Source organism: Seriola dumerili, unplaced genomic scaffold, assembly GCF_002260705.1.
Source record: "Seriola dumerili isolate Sdu_G_001 unplaced genomic scaffold, Sdu_1.0 BDQW01000088.1, whole genome shotgun sequence".
Taxonomy (NCBI): domain Eukaryota; kingdom Metazoa; phylum Chordata; class Actinopteri; order Carangiformes; family Carangidae; genus Seriola; species Seriola dumerili.
The window spans coordinates 13,216,173-13,243,855 of record NW_019174343.1 but is presented as its reverse complement, the minus strand read 5'-3'; the positions used below and the strand labels follow the sequence as shown (position 1 = coordinate 13,243,855).

Below are 27,683 nucleotides of genomic sequence, written 5' to 3'. Positions count from 1 at the left end.
TGCATTCGTTTTATGATATATGCATGCCAAATACTGTTTCCAACACAACCTCATTTGCAGTTGTAATGTGTTATATTAAATGTGCACTCAGTGTATTTGATACTTGATAAGTGAGGCCCAATCAGGGAGCACTGATTACACACAGACTCTTACTATAAAACACTATTCACATTTTCCTCACTGCCCTAGAAGAGCGTGTGCACAGACACACACACACAGACACACACACACACACACACACACACACACACACACACACACACACACACACACACACACACACACACACACACACACCAACCAGTAGGAATGATACCAAAAGAATATTAATATTTGTAATAACAACAAAGTTAAACCTTGTCACTCTTTTTCCAGTGTCTACATAATACATATGCATTGCAAACACATCATTGGTACATCATAGCGATTATCATGAATTTTATATATTTTCTGTTTCTTCTTTTTTTGGGTGGAAGGTGGGGAGATAAAAGAAAACAAAAACAGAAATGCATGCCCAGCCCCAGAGTTGTGGGCCATTCAGTGTGACCTGCATCAATATGTGCAAAACAGAAGCTGGTTTAATTTTTACATACACCACCTTCAATTTAAACTTCCAAATGTCTCTTTTCCCTTTAAAATAGTCTAAAAACAGATCTGTCCCTCTTAAAGCTTTGGTGTAAAAAACAAAACAAAAAGAAAGCCCTCTCACATTCAAATGCAACCCATATACCATAGCAGTGTGTGTAAAGTGAAAAAAATCTGTAAAAGGTATGTGAATTGCTTCCCTCAATAGGCTTTATTTGCATGTAGAGTTCATGCACAGTTGGTTAGATTGCGATTTAAGGTGGGAAAATGGGAATGAAATCACAGTTATCATCTGAGAAGAGGTTAGGATTGTGTGTTTGTTTGGAGGAGCAAGGAGAGAGGTGGTAACTGGGTCGGATTGAAGCTCTCTCTGTCGAGTGAGTTGCCTGACAGCATCATCACACAAGTCTATCATTTGGCATTTAAATGGGCAAATAAGAACAGATAAAAGTGTTCTAAAATAGGGTGGGAAAGGTGGAAGAGGGTTTTCTTTCCTCCTTTAAGTTCTTTCTTTGCTCATCACATGCTCCCTGAGAAAAATCAGAGAATGGATCTCACTTTCTTGCTTTCTTGTCCTTCCACTCCTTCTTGTTCTAAGCACTTAAAACAAACCCAGCCTTCTGCTTCCTGCCCTTGCTTCAGGAGATGCACCGATAGCCAGTGCTTCGGCCCTGTCCCTAGACCCCTCTCTCACTAATTCACACGCGTTATATTCCAGCAACAAAAATAAAACATCTGGTGATAACCCTATACATCAAGTCCAAGGGGGAAAAAAAAGAAAAAGAAACACACAGTATGATTGTCCTTCCATCCCAAAGAGATGCAGAAAAAAGTAATCATGCCTTCTGTTTCTATTCTAACTCTATGTGCAGGGGGATGAGCTGAAAGAGACTCATGCATAAGTAACACTTGCAGTAGCAGCAGCAGCAGTAGCAGAAGAAGACGGAATCTTTAAAAACACCATTGATTCACATCAGTCCCAAATGAGATCTCAAGTTGGAGTTTCAGATCTTTCTGTGTGTGTCCTTGGCAATGAAAACGCTACTTGTCCAATCAGCCAGCGGACCACACACCCTGTAGCCTTTCACGCCGCTTTCAACCCCTGATTCTCTCCTCAGGGAGTGGACGTATGGATGGTGGGGTGGGGTTGGGGTGGGAGTGGGGTCTTGTTTGTGTCCTGAGAAAGGGTATGCATCTGTGTGTGGATGTACAGTGTGTTTGTGTGTATATGTGGAGGGTGGAGACAAGTTCAGCTCCGGCTCCAGTCTCTGAATAGATCATGGGGTCTGGAGGGGTCAGTGTTCGGAGGGTCAGTCTCTCCCTGGGTTGAGGTCATAAGGTAACAGGTGAGGGGTCAGGGGTCATGTTGTTGTAGGGCCTGCTGTAGTTTCTGTCGGTACATAGCATATTTTTGCTCCACTGCCCGCACGCGCTCCGCCTCCTCTTTCTCCAGGATTACCAGGAAGTTTTGTAGCTCAGGGACAGAGAATGCATGCCACTGTTACAGGAAGAGAGAAAACGAGAGGAACAGATTAATAGGCTATTGCAGATTATTAATTTATAAATGTTTCCCAAAACAGTCAATTGCCTTCTACAGATACACAGTATCTTCCTGCAAATCATAAGTGTGTGTATATGTGTGTTTGCGTATGTTTCTCACCTCCACCTCTCCAGTCTCGTTTTCCTTGAGGACAAAGCTGAGTTGTTGTGGGTCAGGCCCGGCAATTAACCTCAGAAGAAGAGGACGCTCAGGCAGAGGAAGCTTCTGGAACAGATCTGCACACGAAAAGAAAAACAGATTATTCAATGCTGTCTACTTGAATTCTGAAGATGAGCTGGTGACCGGGTGTCATTTCCTCACCCTGCCCGTCGCGGTGTGTCTGCCTGTACAACGCAAACTTGCGGGGATTGTCCAACACCATGAACTTCGTCAGCAAGCCCTGGATGACCTCTCTGGTGGTGGTCAGAGAGCTGATGTGGAGTTGCTTCACACATTCGCGTGGTATGTAGAAGGATGTTCTATTTTCACTCTGCTCGCAGTCCGTCCCCTCCTGATCCTCTGACGGTGCTCGATTGTGACCGCCCTCTGAGCCCGACAAATCCACAGCGGGGACTGTGACTGGCCGACTGAGCCTCAGGTGGACCTTAATGAAACCTGTGTAGGATCCGTCCGAAGCCTGGAAAAGAGAGAGATATAAGGACACAGTAAGAGAGTGGAGGCACATTTTAGTGTTTGTGTGCACTATAGCAGGGATGGAGAGAAGTATTGTATGTGGTTCTCTAAAGAAATCATTTGTATTTTAGGAAATAAACTTATTCACTTTCTAATGCTATCGATCTTCTCATCTACAGTAAGAAGTAATGAAAAAGTATATTTCCTAGAATATTTCTATTTCTTTAAAGTCACAACAACATGGAAACTGTTTTTGTTTTTTAATTTCTTTCTCCTTTGCCAGTGCCCAAGTTATTACATATATAATAATTACAACATATATCTATAATTAGCAAAACATATATATATAATTAGCAACAAAAAACAACAAATATAAAAATCTATTTTCCTCTCTATTGTAGAACAGTTACTTTATGCCATGAAATCATGCATCTTTAATGGTTATTTCACAGTTAAATCACTTGAATTCACCTTACGCCATGTTATTCTTTTCTCTTTCAAATCAATATCCTACTTTTGTTTACTTTTGGTCTAACTTTTGTATGATTGCTTTGTCCAAGCTGAACTTCCTGTTCTTATTGTCTAAAGTAAGAAAGCAAGGAAGTTCTAAAAGTCCACTTTCATTGTTGGTCTGACATTATACAGTACGTTCACCAGCTCCAAAAAGTTCTCAAAACTCACCAGTTTCATGCCATTTTCAGTGACTTGAGCGTTATACGCTTTTATCCTGGTCCGCACCTCTTCCTCTGACAGGTCTTTTGTCCCTCTCGCCTCCTCCTCTTTCGTCTCATTCTGCTGTAGCGTGAAAGAAAGAGAAAATGTCAGCCTTGCAATATCAGAGTACTAGTTTGTTTTATTTTTACCAGCAGATGGTGCTAAGTCCTGTAAAAAACAAATGGTTTATCTTGCTTTGCTCAAGTTTATGAATAGATATCTGAACACACCAGAGTCAAGTCAACTGATTCCACCCTGCACCAATTTAAAAAAAGAAAAGAAAAGTGGAGTGACTGATTTGCAGGCACGTTGGTCATCACATTTAGTTGAAAAAGACTAAACAGCATTCAGGATTCCTGCTTTGTGTGGCCTCTCTCAACAACAATATCTCTTAACAACCACTAAAGATGACACTTCCCTTTCCCATCCTCCATATTTGCCACTCTCAGAAAGAAAAGCTACTGCCCTGATTTTAGCCAATGAGGATTCTCATTGACACTTCACTCGCTCTTCCTCCTTAATTCTGCAGCTCTACATGGGGACAGGAAATGTTGTGAATGGAGCAAATCACACATTCAGCATCACAGTCTCTCTCTCTATCACAGTTACTCATTTCCCTCTGTGACTAGGAGAGAGAGAGAGAGAGAGAGAGAGAGAGGGAAGAAGCAATGAAAGGAGGAAGGGAGGGAAGAAGTGAGGAGAGGGTGTCATGGAGGGGGAGGCAGTGAAAGAAGCGAGTAAGGGGTAAGGACTGATGAAAGAGTGGCTGCTGAGCCAGCCTTAGCAACACAGAGTTTGACTAGGTTATTTATAGTACAGTGGGATGCATCCTCTCTATCTCACAATAGCTTTTTTTCCCATTCTCCTATTTGTGTGCATTTTCTGGGGCAGAGACAGAGAGAGAGAGAGAGAGATAGGGTGTGTGTGTTTGAGAGAGAGAGAGCGAATGCAGGGCAGGAATGGTTTTCTGTAGGGGAGTCCTCAGGTTGTGTGATGAAGTCACTGTTTCATTCAATACAGATGCAGTGTACGCACACTGCAAGTGCATGCGTTTCTCTGTGTGCTCACGTGTATAGATTGAGGCACATTGTGGAAATAAACTACACACACAGACATACACACACAGAGCACGAGTGTAGCTTCGCTCATCCTGGCGGACAGTCAGCAAAAAGAGGAGATAACATTATAACATTTGAAATTCAAGGCTGGCGTTCGGAAATATGTGTCCGTTTGTGAAGAGAAACAATCTGGAACATGAGGATTTTGCTGATCACATATCTCATTCATGTTGTTGCAGCCTTTATCTCTCTTCAACACTTATCATCAGCCACTCCTCTGTGCAATGTAGTCCTGCTATCATAGTAAATACTCACACTGCAGTGAAACAGCAGTGAGAGAAGCTGATGCTATTATGGTTACTGCATGCCACAAATAATTGCCTTCTAATTAGGACAAAAACCAGATTTAAATATAGGAGTTATCAGGCCTGGTTCTGTATCTGTGCACGCAAGATCTAATCACATTCATATATGAATAAAATGAAAAGCCACACATTTAATGAAACTCTGTTGGATAAACAAGTGTGAATGGTGGAATTTAGGGTTAAGAAAAGAATCTGAGGGACATGGAGGAGTTGTGGAGGAGACTTGTATCTGAAATTCCTCCCAGTCTAAATCAACAAAGTGGAAAGAACCTTGCAGGAATTCCTGCGTTTGTATGCAAGTTTCTAAATGTATCAGAGGCAGTGCCCTGCCCTCCCTCTCTGCATACCAGTGAGAGTGGTCAGAGGACAATAGAGAGGGACAATAGTGCAGTTTCCGCCCCTGAGAGTTCCACAAAGTCCTGGGACAGTGCCCTGAATGGACCTGGTCATGATGAGGGGGCCAATGACCGGCAAGACACAGAAACAGAGAGATGTGAAGAGGCTCGAAATGTACTGCACTGTGGTTACAAGAAAACTACTAGGACTATGGGGGGACTTCCTATGTTTTCTTGTCACTCATTAGTATAAATTAAGTGATACAGTAGCTATGAATATGCAAAGTAATACCACTGACCTTATGGTTTGCTAGCACATTCATAGATATACTAACACTATATCATTGATTCAGTGTGAGTCATGCAGCCAGGTTAATCTTCTGAAATATTCTTGGTACTTTACAGTCTTTGAGACTACGTGTATAGTCTTCCATTTCCCACTGTGCTCACACCATACGTTTATTTTATGATAATTTGTCCAACATTTTCCAATCTCATACGCAAAACGGTCACATTTTGCTGAATGGCATTTTAACATTTTATCTATTCGCTATTCATTTTTAGTTCTCTTATGAGTTCTTGTTTTTGCACTTTTGAGCTCACACTTTATTCCTGTCTTTTGTGTTACTTTACTTCAAAATACACTGTGGCATTGAGCTCCACAGAAACAATGTAACTTAACTACAAATATGTAGTTTATACTGAATGAATATGACAATGAAAGGTCATTTTGATCCATTAAATTCTGGCTGTAACAATTGCCTGATAACAGCCTTGATAATAACAATAATGTTGCAGGTGAAATAGGCTGGACCAGACCATGCTTTCCAGTTTAATGGTGTCATTCAGGAAGATGCTAGGCATCTTAAATGTGTAAGATATCTAGGACTGTTACATAAGGGTCCCACACACACACACACGTATACATGCCATCTAGATCCACATAACCCTCAGGGTGACAATGGAAAAGTGTTGATGCTCTCACTCTGATGAGATCAGACAAGAGAGGTCATATGACTGCTTGAAATGTCACTGTAAAGTACTCAATGTTAAAACCTCGTGACAAACCTGTCTGTGCATGTGTGTGTTTCACCTGATCACCTTTTCCTTAACCTGAACCTGCTCTTGACTTTGTCAGTCAAACCTGTACGTGTGTGTGTGTGTGTGTGTGTGTGTGTGTGTGTGTGTGTGTGTGTGTGTGTGCCATTGACATCATGATCTTCAGCAAACACTAGACTCTTGGATCTATTACAACTGGCCTGTAAGTCAGAGGACATGATGAGCTCTGTCAGAATTAATCTAACAACAGTCAAATAATAAAAGCCAAAAAATGTGGACAGAATTCAACAATCACACATCAACATGCACACCACACACACACACACACACACTGCTAACAGCATGCGCTAGCATAATGCCTTTACTGGGTCAAGTGTTGAGAAGGAGAGGCACGATTGAGAACACACATGCTGATTCTATTTCACAGCTCAGAGACTGCTGCGTGCCAGCACTGCCAGCAGGACACACATACAAGTGTACACACACACACGGAAACACACATGCATACACAATAGTGAAAATATTCAAACAATTTGCCTATTTAAAATGAGCATAGTACACTGTATAATACAATATCACAAGTACAGGTCCTGCATTCAAAGTTTCACTTATGCACCTGTGAAACATAAGTCATTATCAAAAGTAAGTGTACTCTTAATAAAGAATGAAGCATCAATTATACAACTTATTTGCTATAGTGTTGCAATGCAGAGTTATGCATCATGTTTTAGAGTTTATAATATGTTTTGTACAAACAATCTATATCTGTGACATAACTAACTATTCCCAAAAAAAAGCAGTGGAGTAAATATATCATATTTGCACCTGAACTGTGGTGTAATGGAGGTGTAAAGTTGTACAAAATAGAAATACTCATAGTAAGTATCCCTACTTCAAAACGGCACAGTACATGATAAGTACTGTGCATAAGACAGCGATGTTCATTGCATCAAAAAGCAGACCAGAGAAAACTGCACAAACCCCTACGCTCTACAGTGGTACACCCACGTATGTGCGCACACACACACACACACACACACACACACACACACACACACACACACTACACACAACCACCACACACGACACACACACCAAACAAAACCACCACACAAGACACATTAAAGCTGGCTGGCTTATCTGGAGCAAAAGGCTCAGCTCTGGAAATAATTCATAAAGAAAAGAAGATCTGACCTCCCCTTCCACCATTTGATGAATGTAAATATCTCCCCATGTGTCTGTGTACATAAATGCATGGATGGAAAAAGACTTAACACATTGACACATATTGAATGCCTGTACAAAAAAAACCCACGATGTCTGTATTCACAGGATGCCACACAGATCTTTGCATATCTCATTTCCATATTCAAACACAGGAAAGTCCAGGGCTCTTTCTGGGAAAGAGCAGCACACCACAGGGCTACTTTGGGTGCCTACAATTACTATTGTCGATGTAGAGCGATTCTCTCTCATGTTCACCGGCTAATAGTCCAGCTTTATTATTTTTCACACCATATTTATCTGGCTGTGTGGTGCCAGAGAAATCTGTCTCCATCAGCTGGCAGCCTTTGCGCTGACAGCCCAGACAAGCTAACCCCAATACCCTTGTGTCTCAGCATGGCAGCAATCCTAACTCCATGCGCTGACAACACAGCTGGTCAATTATTCAGAGATTATACCTTCTCCAAGTCAGACACCAAAGGCACTGCCAGGATAAGGACAGTAAGAATATAATGGGGCAGAATATGTTTTGCATGAGTGAAAATGTCTGTGTAGAATTCCATGTCCAGGTTTATTGTGCAGCCAGAAACACAGTCTCACTCTTCTCTCCTCCTTTTGCTTTAGAAAATCAATCAATCACCTAATGTCCATCAAGACCCAACAACAAACAAGCAGCACCTGACACCCTGCAGAGCCAGCAGCACTGTGTATACTGTAGTTAGAGGCCTGTATATGACACATTTCTGTGTGAAGTAATTGAATGTACAGTAGACCAAAACAAATTCTCAGAAGTGCTCAGAGGGAGCCAACAAAACCATGAGTTGCTATGGTAACTAGGAAAATGGTTTTGCTACAGTGAGTAAGTAGTTGCCCTGCACACACACACACACACACTCTCTCTCTCTCTCTCGTTCAAGTGCAAAAGTACTAGCTTTGTTTCTACGGAAACCTCTCCCACGCAGCGTAGAGAAGAAGCCTCTATGGAATCTGTAAGCTAACATCGTTAGCTCAGTATTTCTGCTAAAACACATCACACACATGAGCTCTATCAACTGCTGAAGGATGAAACCACCCTGCAGTACGTCTTCAGTCTCCAAACAGTGTTTTCGGACTGTGATGCTAAATCTATGCTAGCCATTCACATGATAAACGAGCTGCCAAAAGGCATCAAGGCTGATGAACAAGGCTGATAGGACAACAGATCAATGTTGCACAACACATGGCTGACAGTAACCCCTTCCTACACTCTGACATACATTCACACACATACACCTAGAGGCCTACTTAAGCATGCACAAACACTACCACTTCCTCTCCACACTTCTGCTTTTTTGGGTGCATGTTTTTGATATAAATGGCAGTTTGATTCCCAGCCCAACTGAAACATCAACCATCTGACCCATCTGAGCTTGTCTAACTCTCACAATCTCATCTATCAGAGTGTTAATCTGATTCTGTACCTTCGGCGCAGGCCTGGGCTTGAAGAAGAACGAGGTCTTGGCTGTGAAGAAACTGAAGTCTTCGCACTCATCGTCCAGGCTGCAGTACCCGCTGCTCATACTGTTACTGCTGGTCATGGGGGAGGTCAGCACTGTATTGACAGTCATGGAGAGGTCCAGAGATGGGCACCGACACAAGAACAGCACCACAGCAGCACGTTGGCGGCTTGAGGAAGTGCTGGTTTATCTCGAAAGGCAGGGCTGATGTGACACTCAGCCACAATCAGAGTCTACAAGCATCTAACTGTCCTTTACTCATCCAGGAAACGTCAGTGCTCCTCTGCTGATGCATCCAGGGAGCTGAGGTCCCACCTGTGAGGGTGAGACAGGTGAACTCGGCTCAGATTCGGCGCTTTGCCTGCCACCGGAGAGGGGACCAGGAAATTCGAGAGCAAGCACAGACGTGTCACTTCCTCCTGACGTGTGTCTGTGCGTGTGTGTGGGCTCTGACACCAGTGTCACAAACACGTACAGACCATACAGTATATGCACCTAGTCATTTGCAGCTAAACATACACATATGTACACACTCTTACACAACAACTAACTCTGTCACACAAACACACACACACATAGGCACACACTGGTGTCACGGAGTCGGTTTACAGGTTGGTTTCAAGTTAACCCCGCTCACCTGAGAGCACCTGTTATACCCGCAAACTAACACTCGTAAAAGCATGCGCGCAATACCACATCCTGCTTTGATCTTGCTCTGTGTCTCGGTGAGGACCCACTACAGTGCTGTAGGTTCAGTTCAAGTCCTGGTTGCAGCAGCAGTTCAATTATCCTGTCGTTCATGTGTGTGAGCATCCATCCCTCTCTTGAGTCCAGAGTCAACAGTAGCAGAACATCTCTTGGCTGCAGCTACAAGACGTTCACAGACCATGCACCACCTCCTCTCTCCTCTTCTCTCCGTTGCTTTGGCAATACTACCAGAGAGACAGATGCCTCCCACTCAGCCTCTCTCGATTTCTTACTCCCTCCTTCTCCTCTCTCTCTCTCTCTCTCTCTCTCTGTCTGTCTTTGTGCCTCGCTCACTCTCTTGCAGTCTTGCTCAACCATCTGTGGTTGAGTGTGTTATCAGCCTGCAAGCACCCTCCCCCTTCTCCCTCCACTCTCTCTTCCTGCGAACGACTGCACCCTGCAGAGCACGGCCACTTCCTCTTACACAGAGAGAGAGAGAGAGAGAGAGAAAGAGACAGAGAGAGAGAGAGATAGGCATGGTTAAAAAGAAAGAGAAATGATGCTGAGTGAGAGATATGAAGCCTTGCAGCTCCTGTTTTACATACGTAAGAGCAGCGGTGACAGGAAGCAGCTCAGAGGCTGAAGAAGATGGCTGCTTTGCTACTGACATTATAATGAAGCATGCAAAGGACTAGAAACCACTACAACCACTGTAAACATGTAGCACTTTTATGTACGTTTATGTAGGAACACAAAATAAATAGTACTTGCTCATCAACACCCAAATCAATCGGGGACAGATAGGGTATAACAAAACTGAGAAGCAGCTGCACCACCAACGCTGAGTTGTTGGTGGAGGGGTGGGCTCACAGTGCTTAAGGTGAGATTAAGAAAATAATGAATGATTACCATCAGGATAGGGATTACTGTGACCTCTAACCCTCCACTGACCCTACATCTGCCCTCTGACTCTGGCAGTGACTCTCTTGTCAAAAAGCAGCTAATGCTGCTGCCACTGTTGAGATTGATCGTGCATGTGAGCGTCTGTCTGCACATGCTGTGTCTGTGTGTTGTAATATGATTTTGAAAATCTACTCAGGCATGATTATAGGAAAGCCTATATGCTGCTGGAGAGCTGCAGCAGACAGGGACAGTGTGTCACCTTCTCATCGGGTGTCTTTCTGTCAGGTTTGAGTCAGCCGAAGACTGATTACCTGCAGCTTTCCCCCTTGCTTCCATCAGTGTAATCACTATGGGAGAAGGCAGCGTGCAGGGGGGTGGGATGCTACACACAAACACACACACATGCATACTGAACAACACTCCTGCTGGTTTTTAGTCGATGAAGCCTGGACAGTCTACCACATGTGTATTGTGACTGCGGCAGTGTCTGTGTGTATTGGGAGGAGGGGGGGATCAATTTCTGCTGATGCACAGACAATAAGGACCTGTAAAGATAGAGGAGAAAGAACACACAACTACGCACACACACACACACACACACACACACACACACACACACACACATTCAGAGCTGCAACTATAAAACAGAGGGGAGGAAAGGGGGACTGCAGGAAATGAACTGTCATCTCTCCTCTTGTCTGCAGTACTGGAGAGTGTGGAGAGAGACAGGCCTTAGTCACAGAGAGTTCACATACCTTCAAGACAGACATCATCAATGCTCACTTAACTCAAAAAAACTGACTCATTATTTTGTTCCAGTAGATTTTGTATATTGAAAGAAATGGCAATGGTTTTTGAGCAGTCCCTGCCTGGCCACAAACAACCGAACACATGTTTGGTAAAAGACATTTGGTAAAATTTTATGCTATTTATCTTCCTCCTCCTCACTCGCTCCAGTTCTCACCATCTCCATCAGCGTGTTTCAGAGCAGCATGATTGTGTATATTTGTTCACGCTCTTTAGAAGCGGAGTAGTACCTGGCACACTACCAGGGGTCTAATTCTGTGTTATCTGCCCCCTGAGCATAGAGTAGCTGCCAACATTCTGCTGCAGGCCTGCAGGGTTATCCAGATTTCTCTCGTGCATGACATGTGAATCTGTATATATATATTTGTGTGTGTGTGTGTGTGTGTGTGTGTGTGTGTGTGGACCACATTACGTGGGTGACTGAGGCTGGGATGCCAAGAGCAGTGTGCAGGCTTACACTCTCTCTGATTCCTGTACACACACAAAGAGTGGGTGCACATAATTACTGTATCACTGGATATCCTGTGGCTCGTACTGTACGCAAGTATGAAAACTCAAATGATAGATTTTGAGTTTAACTTGGTTCCAAACATTACAATAATGGATAACTAAATATATTCCACCAGGATACAAAAACATCTGAGAACAGCTAATAGCTAATACAGCTATGCCATAATAAAGACACCAATTGTACAGCGGGGAGATGACAGAGAGACTTCAAACAGAAAGATGAGAGCCAGAGAGCAGGCAGGAGAGAGGGAGGGACATGAGATGCTGACGTGACGTAGCAGACTCTGTCCTGAGAACATTCTGTGACCACAAAAAGCAAATGAGCGCATGTATAAATTTATAAGCAGACAGCTGAGGAGTTGGGGCAGCTTGTTGTGAAAGAGGAGGATGGTTATGTAAAAGTGTAGGCTTGAGGAGATGCTGCAGAATGAACCCTGACATTACCCAATCCTGACTCATGCGCACTTCTGCATGGGTTTGCAAGTGCTTGCATTTCCTGAGCAGCCGAAAAATGCCAGACATACCCTAAAGTCCCCCCACCCACCCCCGCCCCCACCCACTCCACCCACACACACACACACACACACACACACACACTTTTACTAATGTAATATTCCTTGTCTTTGAAATGCTCACCTTGTGCTGAGGAGCTGTGGGAGAGCAGTTGCTTCTGGGAGATGGAGTTTTTTCAGGCTGTCTGTCCTTCTGGTTACAGTCCACCTGGACCTGGCTCTGACACTCCAGGTGACAGGTGTAGCTGCAGTCTGATGAACACAAGAACACACACTGATCAGAGAGAAGAGCACACACAGTTTGACAGAACCAGTCACTGAAAAGCAGAGAATGAAAAGTCATGAAACCCTGCTCTAACATTGTGGCCTGCACTCCTCTGCTGTATTACCTCCCAGAGTGCAATGCCGATCAGTCACCTGCAAGTGTTTAAGTCAGAATTTTGATTTGAAACATCAAACATGAACAGTCATGCAAACGTTCCCTTTACACAGAAAACTAGTGCCATCTAGTGGCTAATGTCAGACTCACACCCTCAGACAGTATTCCTTAATGAAACATACCTGACAATACACGTGTGTGTGTGTGTGTGTGTGTGTGTGTGTGTGTGTGTGTGTGTGTGTGTGTGCTTAGAGTGATTTAGAAAATTATTTCATTTTTTGAAAAAGAAAAAAAATTCTACAGAAACCTGCACGCACGCGATACATCTATCCACATATTGTTATAATAAGGGGAAATAGCCCAACAATTCAAATACATCAATCAAGCAACTTAAACTACAAATTACACCTCTGAGATCAACGTCTCTTTTACCCATCAGATGGCAGGAAATACTCTGCTAAGTACATCTATCATAAAATAAATATGATATCCCCTTGTGCAAACACATTACACTGTTTATAATGGACATACTATACAAGGTGCAGCAAAGAACTTAATGGAAAGAAACACATCGTGTAAAACAAGACATAATGTATTGTAATAATGGATGTGCATTCTTAAACATTCAAGGCCAACAAACTGTAACAGTATAGCAGCCCTGGTGTGGTCAACTCCCACCATACTGCTCAGCCAAAAAACAGATTAGATGTAGGTACTTCCCCCAGAACTTCCCCAAATAGTCCACTGCTGTTCTTTAATTTTTAGTTGGTTCCACATATGACAGACTGGGCTTGTTTATACCTTGCAGACTTTATCGTGGTCAGAGGCTTTTCCATAGCCTCGCATCTCACTTCTCCTCAGTTGGTGAGGTAATCCATGCTAAAGGAAACTGGATGGGCAAAGGGAGGACTGTAGTTTTGGGAAATTCTGAGTCAGATCCTTTTTATGGTCGTCAAGCAGGAAGCGTCTTAAATAAAATGCTGTATTCTACATGCAATCGGCAAGATTGCATAAAAACATAAAACCGTTTAGACAAGATTTTGTTTAACTACTTACTAAATAAACGGATACATATAAATATTTGCTCATAAGAAACATATTGTTTTCTGGTGCACCTCTTTGTTGCTACGGTCAGAATAAGCTGAACTAAGCCCTGGCTGTTTGTCTGTCTGCTGATATTAATGGCTCTGTGTGTATCCTGCTAAGAGAAGGACACCACTGCATCTCTCACACTCAACATCAGCACCGTAACCACGGCAACAAGCTTCTTGATGACCACTGTGGAAAGAGCTGTGGTAGAATTTTCGTGTTATTAATCAGCGCTAAATCTCAGGCTGATCACCAAATACCTGGAATTAAAGGTGTCTTTAAAGCAGCTTGTTCAGAAATTAAGTGCTCTGTGTATTTTCCAAAAGGAGGAGAGACAGGAGACAGGATAGGGCTTACTGACAGAAGAGAAATGTCTGGCAGATAAAGGATATTTTGCACGTGACAGTTCAGAAGTCGCTGCATTAAGAGAGGGAGACAGGCGTAAGTGTGTGTGGGTGTGTGACAGAGACAGGTTGGCAGAGAGACAGGGTGAAAGGGAAGGGCCGCGAAGCCTCGCTGACAGCAGGGATGTGTCGAGGAAAGAGGAGAGTTCAGATAAAGGATACTCTGCTCATGACAGTTTAGAGGTCACTGCGAAAAGAGTGGAAGAAAGGAAACATACAGGGGAAGGGAAGAGAGAAACTCCTTTCCTGTCCTGCGTCACTTCATTCACTCCATCCAGGAGACTGTGCCTCTACCTCTTTACCCTTCAACACACGCGTCTTTAGTTTCTTACCAAGAGGTGGATGAGAAGATTGATGCCGCTCTCATGACTGTGCAGTAAATATGAAGAGCTAGCCTGGTGTTATCCAAAGAGAATGAAATCCATCTACATAACCCCTATATAACAACTAACAACAAATCACCATTAAGAGGTGCTGGTAGGTGTATTTTGTTACCTTTGGTCAGAGCCAGGCTAGCAGTTTCCAGTCTTTGTGCTAAGCTTCATATTTAGCGTATAGCCATGGGAGTGGTACGGCTCTTTTCAGCAAGATAATCGAACAAGCATATTTCCCATAATGTCAACTTTTCTTTAATGATGTTCTGCTGAGTTTTCTTGTGAACAAACAACAAAGTTATGTTTACGTTCAGTATTTCGCAGCAGAATGCACTGTGTGTATCCTGTGTATCGTGTTTCTTTGTATTGTGCATGTGTTCTCATGCACATACATGATACAAAGAAAATGGGAGAAAAAAAAAACTCGAAAGCACAACTAGTGGCCCAAAACTCCACAGGATACCTTAAAACTTCTACTGTTTTTCTCAGGACAGAAATCAGTGTTTGTTTTGGATGGTGGCGACTTAGAGAAGGACGGCCCTGTCTCCTTGGCCTTTCTTCTGTGAATTCGTTTTGAAGACAGGAATTAGAAAAAAATGCAAAGAAAATGGGAGCGACAAAGGAGTGGAAACCTTCTCCCGTACCCACACCTACAGTATGATACACCCCTGTCAGCAAGTCATGGTTCACCCATTCCCACACTGATAAGACAAACTGTCTCTGTCTGTCATTCTCACACACACACACACACACACACACACACACACACACACACACACGCATGCGCACACACACACACACACACACACACACACACACACACACACATATATTTACTAGATTCAAAACTGACAGACAAGCCCCTACAAAAAATTAGATTTTGTGTTTTTGCTGATTATTTTACAAATCCAGGTTAAAGATTTAACTAATTTATAGGATTTGGTTTAATTTAAAGGAGACGTAAAGGTGACTGCATAAAGGAGTAAAGGTAAAGGTTCTGCTTTCAGTGAATTCAAGGCTACTCTGTAAAATATGGAACTGAAATGGTTGAGGTTTTTCCTTATATGTACACATGGGTGTGTATGCAGGCCTAGCATTAGGTGGACCTCCTGGAGTTGCAGTATCATACATGCATGGGTGCTAATGAGCAGGTGGAGAAACTGCAGCAGTGATCCAGCGACCAGGAAGGTCTGTGAAGGTTACTGTGTGCAGGCATGCTGACACAGGCACAATCACAGGGAACCGTGAGGGAGAGGAGTGAGAGAGAGGAAAAGAGGAGGGAGTCAGCGAAACTAACACATTTTCTTATGTGACCTTTTCGTGCGATGCTGGTTTGGATGCCTCAGACAAAATTCCCCCCCTTTGACTGCATGGTGGTACTTGCAGGGCTTCCCTTTTGCTCTTCTGCGGAAAGTCCATTGTTACACACACTGTTGAATGGGGAAGTTGCTTGAATTTAAAGACAGTGAAGCCGATTCCCCTCTCGGCTGGGGTTTTAGGAGAAGTTGTGTTCAGGTCCACTTGTGGGAATGCAACTGTTTTGTTGGAAGAGCCCCCAGCAGTGGATTCTGAACATGCAGAGGCAATCTTTTTTTTCTTTGAAACCGCATTCTCGCCATCCTGCTTCTGTATTTATCACTTCAAATTAGGCTGGAAACTACCTGATACTCAATTCTTCATGCAGGCAACTCCCTTGGACTGGAAAGTGCTTCAGTCTCACACAAAACCTCAAGCACCTCTCTCAATAGACTCTTTTAAAACTACTCTATTTATGATTTGAAGACAAGCTAATCTAGCTGTCAGTGTTCATAGACCATTTCCTTTGACTTTTCTCTTGAGACTCTTGATCTGGTAAACTGCAGAACTATGATTCTTCTCATACTCATAAGTATTTCAACAGATCAACTGTCTTTATTATTCCACTTCATTATATATATATATATTTCTGGGATTCTAATATATTTCTTGTGAATTGGTTTTCTACTTTTTCTGAAACTACATATTTGATACCATTTTACACAATCCTTCAGACCTGATTCTTTACATATCTTAATTAATTCAATCTCAGTGCAGCATTTCCTTTTTTATAAAAAGTATAAATGTGCACAGACTCATGTATCCGGAGGCAGGACACCAACAGATGACTATAATGAAGTTGAGCCATAAACACTCATCATCTGCTCCTCTGCACAGTCATCATGTCTAGAGTGTGTGTGTGTGTGTGTGTGTTGTCTCAACAAGGAGAAGGGCTGCTGTGTTATTTGTCGCCATGGTAGACTGGCCTTGGTTGCTCCTCCGCAGCAGGAGATGCGTGCACAGACTCCCCCTTTGTCTCTCATCCCATCATTCCAGTCTGACTGCTTCTGAACTGACACTGCCTCAAGACAGAGCGGGACAATGATGCAGATAGATAGAGATGGAGACAGAGGCAGCACTAGGAAGTGGAAGGAGATGAGGGAGCTCAGAAGTACAGGATGTAAAGATCTATATGTAGTGGCTGTCTTAACTTCCATTGCTTCTGCACTCGAGTCGATAACGCCCGCTGTGATGGAGGACAGGAAAGGAGGAGCTTCGATTACAGCGATCTAATGACGACGGGTCTGTTCTCAAAAGAGGCCAGTCAGATTGTCTTGGTGGAGGCAGTTGAATAAAAATTTTCTACGGTCATGTTTCGTTTTTATATCACCTAAAATTTGTCCTCCTTCTCTTCTCGCTCTTGGAAGGCCAAGGAGCCAGAAAATTGCCCAGTTTCGACATTATCTCCAGTAACCCGAGACGTTACTGTGTGTGTGATCAAAACTGGACTGAGTGCTGTGTGTGTGTGTGTGTGTGTGTGTGTGTGTGTGTGTGTGTGTGTGTGTGTTTGTGCAAGACAGAAAGAGATAGGAATTGGAAGATAGGGGATGTGGGTGGTTGTTTTTTCATTCTGTGAGACAGTGGGTGTGGGACAGACAGCGGAGGGTAAAGACGGATTAGCAGTGTTTCTCAGGTCATGGAGGATGTCTGTATGGCACCAGATAGAAACATAGGGGAGACTGAGGGAGGGACATATTGTGTTTTCTCCTTGTCTGGGTGAGAAGGGAGGGGTTAAATAGGGGTTAGGTAGCTATAATGTAGGGGCGATGATATTAACACGGTCAGTAATGAACCTAAAGGGAGCTCTGCAGGTCTTATGAGGAATTAAGAGCAGCTTCAGGGTCTTTGAGGGGCTTTAAGCAGTCTGATCCCATCATAGCTCATTTGGAGCAGTTATCCATGTTCTCCTGCTGTGTAGACACACACACACACACACACACACACACACACACACACACACACACACACACACACACACACACACACACACAATGCTACTCATTCCACTGTGTCTTTCTCATTCACATATAAACCTGATGAACTCATTTGACCCTTCACCTTGATGTCTGTGTGAATTTGTGTGAACAATAGTTTCATTAGTTTCATATTTGTTACTGACACTGTTTATATCCATCACCACAGCATCTCTATCTTCGTCTTTCAGCACCTACTTCTGTGCAGCTACAGACGCTCCCTGAATAACTAAACAAACAAGAGAAGAATCCAGCTTTAATTTGTTTTTAAAGGCTTATTCTGTCCAATGAGCAACAAATGGTGCAGCAGAAAGCTTTAGGGTTTTATTTTTTGGCTTCTTGAGAGTATTTCTTTAGCTGATGATTATGTCATCACTGAGTTTTTATGTTTTAGTGATTTTATGTTATATTTTCAGATGGATACTCTAACTGTGGGTTCATAGATTTGGATTTATCTGTATTAATTAGATAATAAAGTATGCAATGTTTAACACATTTCCGCTATGTAAGAGCAACATGGCTGGTTAGACCTGAACCTACAGTCAAAGTAAATCTGAGTGAATGTCTCTTTATTCTAAGGTAGTCTTGTTTGTTTGTCATCTACTTGCTGCAGTCTCCCCAACAAGTCTGTAGATATTTCCCAACGGTTTCACCATCTGTGCAGCAGGACTGGGTGATATGTCTGAAATCAGTTTCAAAATATTGAAAAAATAGCAAATGATACAAAGATAATTAAATCAATGTGACAAAAAATATTCACTTATATTTCTTCCAAAATGTCAGCCCTGTCTCTTGGACTTACAGCCACCTCTTATTGTGTCAAGTTTCAGTATTATATAACATGATGACGACTGATCCATCTCCATGACAACTAAGCAAACTCCTTCAGCTGATGAAGGCCATGAGATGGGGATGAAAGCTCCAGAAAATGTTTTTTGTTCTTTATCAAAATATTACTACCAAAGTCATGAATGAACTGTCAAGCTCAATGACATTGATGTTCAGTGAGGTACAATTTGTGCATTTGATCAGATGAAACTTTTCAAATAAGTGCAACAAAAACATTTTAAATACAGTTTGCTTGCATTGAAGGAGAACTAAAGGGATTTAGTATTGTACTAAATTTAGCAGCATTAACAAGGATTGGTCAAAGTCCAAGCAGCAGTGGCAGAGATATCCAAACTCTTAGCTCCTAACTTCTCCTCTGTACTCCTCGCAGAGTTCACTGTCCTTTATATGCAAACTTGGTGAACTGCGCCTTTATTTTGGACAACAGATTTTTGTAAAACAATAACACAATAACACAATATAACACTAATTCCCCAACAGTTTATATGGAGTAATACTGAAACTGTCCAGCCATGGTAGTAATACTCATCAAAATAAAATAACAAAAATGGGCCCTGAACACATACAACCTCATAACAGTACCCTCCCTAAAACACCCACCACTCCATCCCCTCTAACCACATCTGAGATGCTGATGACACTACAATTAACAAGTTATTATATTCTTAGTAGTTCAGCATTTAAGAGGAATTTCCAGCCAGTTGGCGTCATCGACTATTATGACACACTTCGACAGAAGATAATTATAGATCAGAGATGCAACAGAAGAGGAACTGAGGAATCTGGTTTAGGCCAGTTTGTTCATAAAAGGATTAACTGGGTTTCCTTTACAGGGAATACCATCTAAGAATACCCATTATCTGTCTGTGGTAGCTTGTGCTGCTGATGCTGTTCCTGAAGCTTTTGAGGCTGCAGCATGACGTCACTCAGGTAGAGTGGTGAGCTCTAGATGAGCTGCTCCCTGACTCATGTTTGGTCAGGGTCTTATCAGGTTTACACAGGAGGGCACGCACGCACGCACGCACGCACGCACACACACACACACACACACACACACACAAAAGAGCTGCAGTAAATCTTTTTTTATTCAGCTGTCAGTCTCTTGCTGTGAATGGATCAATAATTCTGTAGCACCCAGCCATGTCGCTCCTTGCCTCTTTTTACACCAGCCACATTTTGTGCTAATGTTACATTATGTAAAAAACTGAATTAAAAAAAAAACTGCATTAGGCAGTCGTCTATTTGGAGAAAACATGGGAAAAATCGATGCTGCGCAGCCTCCAGCAGGCTCACACTTATCTCAAATTCCTGCTACAAATATGAAAGTCAATATGATAATCCACTTACATAGGATTTTCTCAGCAGATTGATAATGTAGGTTTTCTGTGTTTGTCTGCATGTGTGGATATGAAAGAGAGACTGATTGAACTGTGGATGCTGCTGCTTTCATCTGACCTGTTTACTGGACTATTCTACTGTTTACATCCAATCTGTAGCCCCTGTCCTCACTGTTCACACACAATCTTACACACATAGACAGTATGTGCTCTTACACAAAAGCAGGGGGGGGGGGGCAGATCAGCCGATAGAGAGGGGGGTATAGACAAAGAGTAACAGGGCTTGAGGGCATTTCAGTTCACAGATAGACAGACTGACGCACACAATACCAATATTTTGGCCCACAGCCGCCCTTTGAGGCCAACCCGGCTCAACCTGTCCACTCATCATCTTTCCCTTTTTTTTTTTTCCAAAGAACTGTCCCCTATTTTCATCACTACCAAAATGATTTGGATGCTTTGTACAACTTCTAAATCTCTATTCCCAGTTTTTACAACTTATCCAACCTCCATATTCCTCTTTTCTCCTCTCCATACCTGAGGTGGTGAGCAGAGATCCATTAGAGGACGATCGTCGGAGGATCCGCAGACTGTCACTCCAGGAGCGAGACTTGGGCAGCCTCTTCAGCAGCCGCCCCAGCCGCCGTGAGACCTGTCCAAAGCAGGCACTGCCAGCCTCCCCGTCCGAATCACCCCTGACCTCCTCCAGATGCAGCGACACCTGGCCGAGAAACGTTCTGCCCACCCTGACGCCTTCAACTCCACCGGACCCGACCCCCACCCCTGCCTCCCCCTTTGCCTCCTCCCGCCCCGGGACGAGAGGTGCTATCTGTGCCATGGATGGAGCATGGTGGCACCATCCGGCGGGCACCGTCCTGTGCGCGTAGCCCTCGCTGGCTCTCCTGTCCTGCCCCCGGCTGCCCCTGCTGTCCCTGCTGTCCCTCTGAGGACTGCCCCAGCGCCAGCCCCCCCAGTTCCCCCCTCTGCCATCCCAGCGCAGCCACTCTGCCACCGGTGCCACGCTCCGAATAAACAGCCCCCTCTCCACTCGCTCTGCCACCCCTCCACCTGTACTCCTCACACACTCCCTAATGCTCTCACCTCTCTACTTGCCTCGCTCTTTTCTCCACTGGTCGGCACCTGCTCGATCTTCCTCACACCTCAGCGTGCGGACATGAGCCCTGATTCTCTGCTGCGCTACTTGTTCCTCTCTAACGTCTCTCTGTTATCAATGCTCCCTCATCCTCTCTCGTTCTCTCTCCCTCTCTGTCTCTACTGCAGCACCCACACACTCTGCAGTAACAAACAGCCAGCTTAAAGAGACAGAGACCCCCACATACAATCCTGGCTCCACTGTTCCTCTCTCCTCTCTTTCCAGCAACAGGAGCCTTTCTCCTTCCCAGTCACTAAGTGGTGACTGTACACTCCTCATTCAGTCGCTGAGGACGTGGTGGGATCTCCATACAAGAGCACAAACGTCAAACACGACTGCAAAGCTGGTTACCGACACTACCTCCTCTCTCTTCTCACCCTTTTCTGTCTCCTTGGTCTGAGACCCCACAGTGTGGTCGAGGAGAAGTGACTCAGCTATCCTAGCTGCCTAACCCCACAAACAGTCACATATCTTGTCAGTGTGAAGGACTTGCATCACCTCAAATGTGTGTGTGCGTGTGGATGCTTGTATATGTGGGCTGAGGTGATGCGCAGTCCGTTGGTTATTAATATGCGCAAAAGAGAGCGTGCTAATGGGAATCATCCTCCTGCCCTACTTCTAAAATTGAATAGTTATGAGGAACAGGATGTGCCTCACTCACAAGTGTATGACATAATCACGAGCAATGCTTTGCTCTGATGTCACCTCTTTTCCCACTGCAGTGCCTGTTGTGTTTATGAAGGTTGAATATGATGTAATGTGTGTGGGCTTTTTTTTTTTTTTTATATCCATAATTTCAAAATTGCATTCGACTAACATGTGCTCAAGAATGTCTTTGTCCTGTCCTTTCTGCCCTAACCACCTCTTCCTCTGCAGTCCTCCTATCACTATCCACCAAGGGCGACCTAAATATAGCCTGCTTGAAAATCCCAACTGTTCTGCCATACATACAGCAGAGCGGCAATGCACAGAGAGGAGAGCACACAACACCATGCAGGTGTTTCTGAAGAAACAACAAAATAAGCTTATCTGTGTGTCCTATCTTGTCATTTCCTATATTTATAAAGGTCAAAAAATGTTAAAGCGTCTGAGTGGGCGAAGACTCTTTCCATATGCACTGTTTGTGTCTGAGAAACTGAAGAAAAAAAAAAAAAGACTGATACTGAAGGAAAATACAGAAGTGTGATGTGGTAGCATGTTGAACATGTGTTCAGTAGCTCTCTTCAATGCAGCTTTGTATTCAGATTCTATGTTTTCAGCTGGAGATATATGAGCTCTGAAGGAATGTTTTGGCTGAAGTCTAGCAAAAACTATATTCATCGAAGGACTGGCAGAGCAGCAGCAGTGGTATGCCGAGACAAGAAGGTTATGAGCCATTTAACACAACCCTCCTCCCATGTTTTCTTCTTCCACTGTGAATGGAGCTTTGAGAGGACCAATGTGAAACGGATGAGAAGGTTCTTAAGAACAAGGCCTGCACTGTGTAGACCAGTGGAAGAGGTAAAATAAGGAAGAGATGTTAGAGTTAAAGGAAAAAAATACATCCCCTAGAGAGAGATCAGGAATGCCATGGGGCATAAAGAATACACTGGGAGGGTAGCTGTGAAGGTCTGTGGCACACACACGTGTGTGTGTGTGTGTGTGTGTGTGTGTGTGTGTGTGTGTGTGTGTGTGTGTGTGTGCGTGTGTGTGTGTGCGTGTGTGGGGCTTCTTCCTGGCAGCCATGTGTCGATGCAAGTATCCCTCCCTGTCTCTGCAGTGACCAGCACATGACCTCACACTTGCTGCTGCTGCTGCTGCTGTAGATGCACTGTAACAACAAGGATCTCTACTCAGCCTGCAAATGCTGAAGCACAAATATCCGTTAACAGGGTTTTTAAAAAATCTGAGATCTATGTGAGCTAATTGTTGATGAGGGCTATTTCTTGTGAAATCAAGTTTCGTGGAACTCTGATCTCCAGAGCGTTCACCTTGTCATACAGTACTTTGACACAGGGAGCAGAGACATGCAGGCTGACTTGTAGGACCAATAACAAACCAAAGTACACAATGAGGGTGAGGAGGATACAAATTCACACAAACATGGCCACTTTGAACAAACACTGGAGAACAAAGTTCTCTGATTAGAATAGCTGATTCATTGATTAGTTGAGCAACAGAGAATCAATTGGCATCTGTTTTGATCATCATTGTGTTGTTTGAGTCGTTGAAATGGCAAACGTGACTCAAACGTTAGCATTTGCTGTTTTTATAGTTTTGGCCAGACAAAATTAACAATCAATAGAAACCGTGGTAGGAAATTGTGATGGGAATTTTTCACTCCTTTTGGCATCTTATAGCCTAAACAATTGATTTATTCATTGCAAAAATGATTAAAGCCAGATTATTCAATAATGAAAACAATCCCCAACTGAAAGTGTAAGGCTGTTTTAGTTTAGGCAATCACATTTGTGTATTTGTATTACAATGTATTTGTAAGACCAAGACATTTTTAAATGATTATTCTGTATTTGTGAAAATTGTATATATACAGTAAGAAGTGTGTGTCTTCTTGTCTGACACAGAAACAAACTCAGCACTGGTGCCACACCAGCGTGGTTCCCTGAAAGCTTAATTAAATATTAATCTCATGTCTGACTCTGTCTGCCTGTCTGTAATCTCAACCTCTCCATCCCTGAGGCCTAATCCCCGGCAGGAGACTCCCAGAGCTGGGATTAAAGAGGCTGCCATTCCCGTCCCCCCAGTATTCCCTGACCAACGGCACAACGTGAAGAGATGACAAATCAAATCATTAGATGATTGATAAATAATCACTGTACAGATAATTACTCCTGTCACACACCTTTCCCTGCAGTTTTGTATTTTTACATGTTATTATTTTTTTTTGATAATAACATTTATCATTCTTTCTTCTGTATTAATGTGTGTTATCCTGTGCACTGGAAGGCATGGGGGGGGGGGTCAATTCTCAAAATGAGTCAGATTAGTGTCAGTAACAGACATTCAGAGCTCATAGATGTCTAGACATGTCACACTTATCAGACATGTTGGTCATATGCTTCATTATTGTATGCCCCATTAGGGCCTGATGCCACATATGGTAATTGTCTGTATGTGTGTTGTGTTTTTAGGCTTATCAGCAACACAAACATGGACGAAAGCCAGCAGAAGAAATTAAATCAGATGCCTATATAACAGAGCTGGAGACTATGAGCCTGGGAGCTCTGGCTACATTGACAGATTCCACTGTACAGCAAGGCCACATCACAGCAGTCCCTCCTAGTCCTTGACTATCCCAGGGGGAAAAGAGCTGCTTAGCTGTTTCTATGAGCTTCAGATGCAACAAAGCCAACACAGATAGAGAGAGGGTGATAAATTAAAGACAGGCAGAGGGAGCGAGGCATAAAATAAGACAAAGGCACAGAATGATGGTTGTTTATGGTTGCAAGGCCTCCGTCTCTCACTCCCTGTCATTTGCTGGGTGTAGTTGAAAGAGGAGCATGTGTGCGTGTGTGCACCGTTTCTATTTTGGCAGTTTTGGTCACATTTCTCCCCACAAAAATACCCTGAAATGCCTAAAATTGTATTGCTTGTCATAAATGTCCTGGTGACCCCCATGGCTGTGTACCGCAATCACCTCTGATGTTTTCCGGGAAAAGGGAGCTTAAAAAGACGGTTTGCTCTGGAGGACAGCTGCTGGCAGCATACAGCTACAGCTAATTAGCTTGATCCATAAAGAGAGAGAAAAAAAAACTCAGTGAAGTTCTTGGGTTATAAAGAAACTCATGACTGTGCGTGTGTGTGTTTGTCTGGGTTTGTGTGTGAATAGTGCTCCAGTAATCTCTGCTCTCGCTCCACTGAGCTCTTGCTGATAGCACACTAAATCAGACAGCTCTGCAGTGCTGGAAGAACTCTCACTCTTTTCCCCTCTCCCTCGCTCACATCGTCTCTATTCCCTCCCCATTGCTCTTGTTCTTTCTCTCCATGTCTCCTCGTTTTTATCACCCTGCCTCCCTCCGCCTCTCCTCTGATTCTTTCCACCATTTTTTGTCGTCACCGTTTCATCCCTCCGCTTTCTCTTTCCATTTCCCCTTGGTTTTGTTCCTCCGTTTTTTGCTGGTCAGCCCTTTACCTGTCCCTTTCTTCACTCACGCCCTTGCCTCAATTTTAATCCCTTCAATTTCTTTATCTCACAATGCTCTACAGCCGCAGCAACCCCCCATGAGTGCTGCTGACACAATGCCAACTCAGCATCCGCATGCTCTCATGGACACACAAATTCCCACACACACACACACACACCGCTTATGCATGTACAGTATGTGCTCAGAGAAGCCCCCCAAACACAGAAACACACACACACACGCTCTTCAGGCTGAGCTCATCAGCAAAAGGTGTGTCCGTGCGTACACGTGTTTATTTGAGCCAGATTAAACACATATCAACAATGCCAGGTCAAATTGGCTTGGCCCAAACTCTCTGTGTCCCAGAGCTGCGCAGGTGGGAGTGATGTCATCAGAGTCTGAGCAGCTCTCAGCAAAACACTTTAGGCCATAAAGTCAGTACAGTCAAGTACATTATGTGACTCCAGAGATGTTGGCCTCAAATAAGCACTCTGATATACAATCAAAGAAAAATAAATGCTTTCCTCGGGTGTCGCCTGTTACATCTCTGTCATTCCTGGAACAAATACTTTGTTTTCACATCATCATCAGTTTAAAAAAAAAAAACATTAAAAGGACACTCACAGTTAAGTGTGAGCTTTACAGACATTTCCAATGTGTGTCTGGATTTCAGCAGTGCGTCACTGTGAATTCTACGATCTGTCCCTAGTTCTTTGAGCTGAGGCTGCAAATCACAGAGTGAGGACTCTGGGAGGCAAAGCTGGAAGGACAAGATAATGAGCTTTCCATGGAAGATTTCTGGCTGTGTCTATGGAGCAAAATGCTCAGAAATGTCCTTCCCTATCATACTGGCTCACTCACACAAGCACATGCTCTTTTTTGTGTACAGACACACACACACACACAGACACCAGTGTGGAAAAGTATAGCACATGGCTACTTGTACCCTTCACAAAGTAATCCTGTAGTAACAGGTTAGTAACTCATAACACCATACATTCACCAACACAGCCTACTTGCACCATCTCAATGAAACTAAAACACAACCAATCACACAAGTGAAATAATTTGAACTGTATTCATGTGCATGTTGTGGATTCACATCATATGAAAACAGTGTAGAGCAAGTCGCTGACAGAGCCTATATCACTGATTACCATTAAGCATGTACAAAACTGTAGAGACAGATAAACATGTTGGAGGACTCTAACTACTTACTTTGACATTTGAGTGCCTGGGCTGTGATCTTACGGCTACAGGCGTCACACCAGTCCTGCGTGACCGGCTTGGCATCGAACCGGTGTCCTTCGCCCCTCTCGGTCCTCACCCGGGGGTCCACCCTTGGGGGAAAGATGGACCAGGCCTCCCTGCGGGACGGCTCGGTGCGAGCCAGCTTCACGACTCCGGTCTTGCCCTGAGTGAGCCGCCCCAGCGGCAGACTGCTGGACGAGGAGATGAGCTGATGTCCGCTGTCTCCGTTCCGAGAGTCCCGTCTCCCATGTGGCGCGTCCCGGTGCCGGTGCGCTCCTTTGTGTCCACTGGCAACCGATTCGCCTGGCATGACATTGATGCCCGACCTCTTGAGCGAAGTCCCCCTCCGAGCACCAGTGTTGTGGTTTGAGTCACAGTCGATGTTGCTGTTGCGGTCACCGGTGATGTGCCCTCTTTGACTTTCTCGGCTCCCGGTCGCGGTGTGCCCAACGCAGTCCGTGCTGCCCTCCTCTCTGTCCCGGTTCGGGCTACGTGGCGCAGCAGGGGCGGCCGGAGCTCCGCATCCTTCACTCGGCATCATTCCTGCCCTCACCGCCGTATCTCCCGCAGGTCCTTGAGACAACGGTTGAGTTTCCAATTCCCCTTCAGTAGTGACGGACCCGCACTCCCCGCCGCTCCTCCTGAACATCATCTCCCTGGAAAATCTCCTCGACGGCGTGATTTTCTTCCTGACGCCGGGCAGTTTAAAGTGCTGACCCGGGTGTTGCCCCACTACACTCGCAGACGCCATTGTCCAGTTCCCCTGTAGTGCGTGTGTGTTCGGCTGTTCAGTGTGTATTAGTGTGTTTTCACTCCGTGCTCCGAATGTAAACTCAACTCACGCCCGCGAAAAGCGTGTAGTAGTGACGCAAGGGATCTGACAGCTTTAAATGTCGCGAGCGCGCTCCCTTTAAAGCGACAGGAGCGCGCACTAATCCCTACCTCACACTGTAGGTCTGCTCTGAC

At 44.1% G+C, this 27,683-nt stretch overlaps 1 protein-coding gene across 3 annotated transcripts; it reads right to left on the bottom strand.

The window, feature by feature from the left end:
* Positions 1-261: 261 nt before the first annotated feature.
* rassf5 (Ras association domain family member 5) lies at positions 262-27,558 on the bottom strand. 3 transcript variants are annotated; one of them, XM_022744832.1, is made up of 6 exons: positions 26,685-27,558; positions 12,553-12,680; positions 3,440-3,553; positions 2,447-2,762; positions 2,246-2,361; positions 262-2,083 (listed from the first exon to the last, which is right to left on the bottom strand). In XM_022744832.1, the coding sequence occupies exons 1-6, from the start codon at positions 27,466-27,468 to the stop codon at positions 1,940-1,942; spliced, it is 1,602 nt and encodes a 533-aa protein (XP_022600553.1). In that variant the 5' UTR covers positions 27,469-27,558; the 3' UTR covers positions 262-1,939. The 3 variants fall into 3 exon arrangements, with proteins under 3 accessions (XP_022600553.1, XP_022600555.1, XP_022600554.1); XM_022744834.1 differs by lacking the exons at positions 12,553-12,680; positions 26,685-27,558 and adding an exon at positions 8,974-10,026 and having other exon boundaries at positions 3,440-3,550; XM_022744833.1 differs by lacking the exons at positions 12,553-12,680; positions 26,685-27,558 and adding an exon at positions 8,974-10,024.
* Between the last annotated feature and the right edge of the window lie 125 nt (positions 27,559-27,683).

What these genes read in the sequence shown, in the direction of transcription:
- rassf5 (XM_022744832.1), bottom strand. Translation starts at nt 27,468, where the DNA reads ATGGCGTCTGCGAGTGTAGTGGGGCAACACCCGGGTCAGCACTTTAAA. An exon ending in CCAGGCACTCAAATGTCAAA is followed by an intron (nt 12,681 to 26,684) that starts GTAAGTAGTTAG and finishes TGTGTTCATCAG; the next exon opens with ACTGCAGCTACACCTGTCAC. An exon ending in ACGAGACTGGAGAGGTGGAG is followed by an intron (nt 2,084 to 2,245) that starts GTGAGAAACATA and finishes TTCCTGTAACAG; the next exon opens with TGGCATGCATTCTCTGTCCC.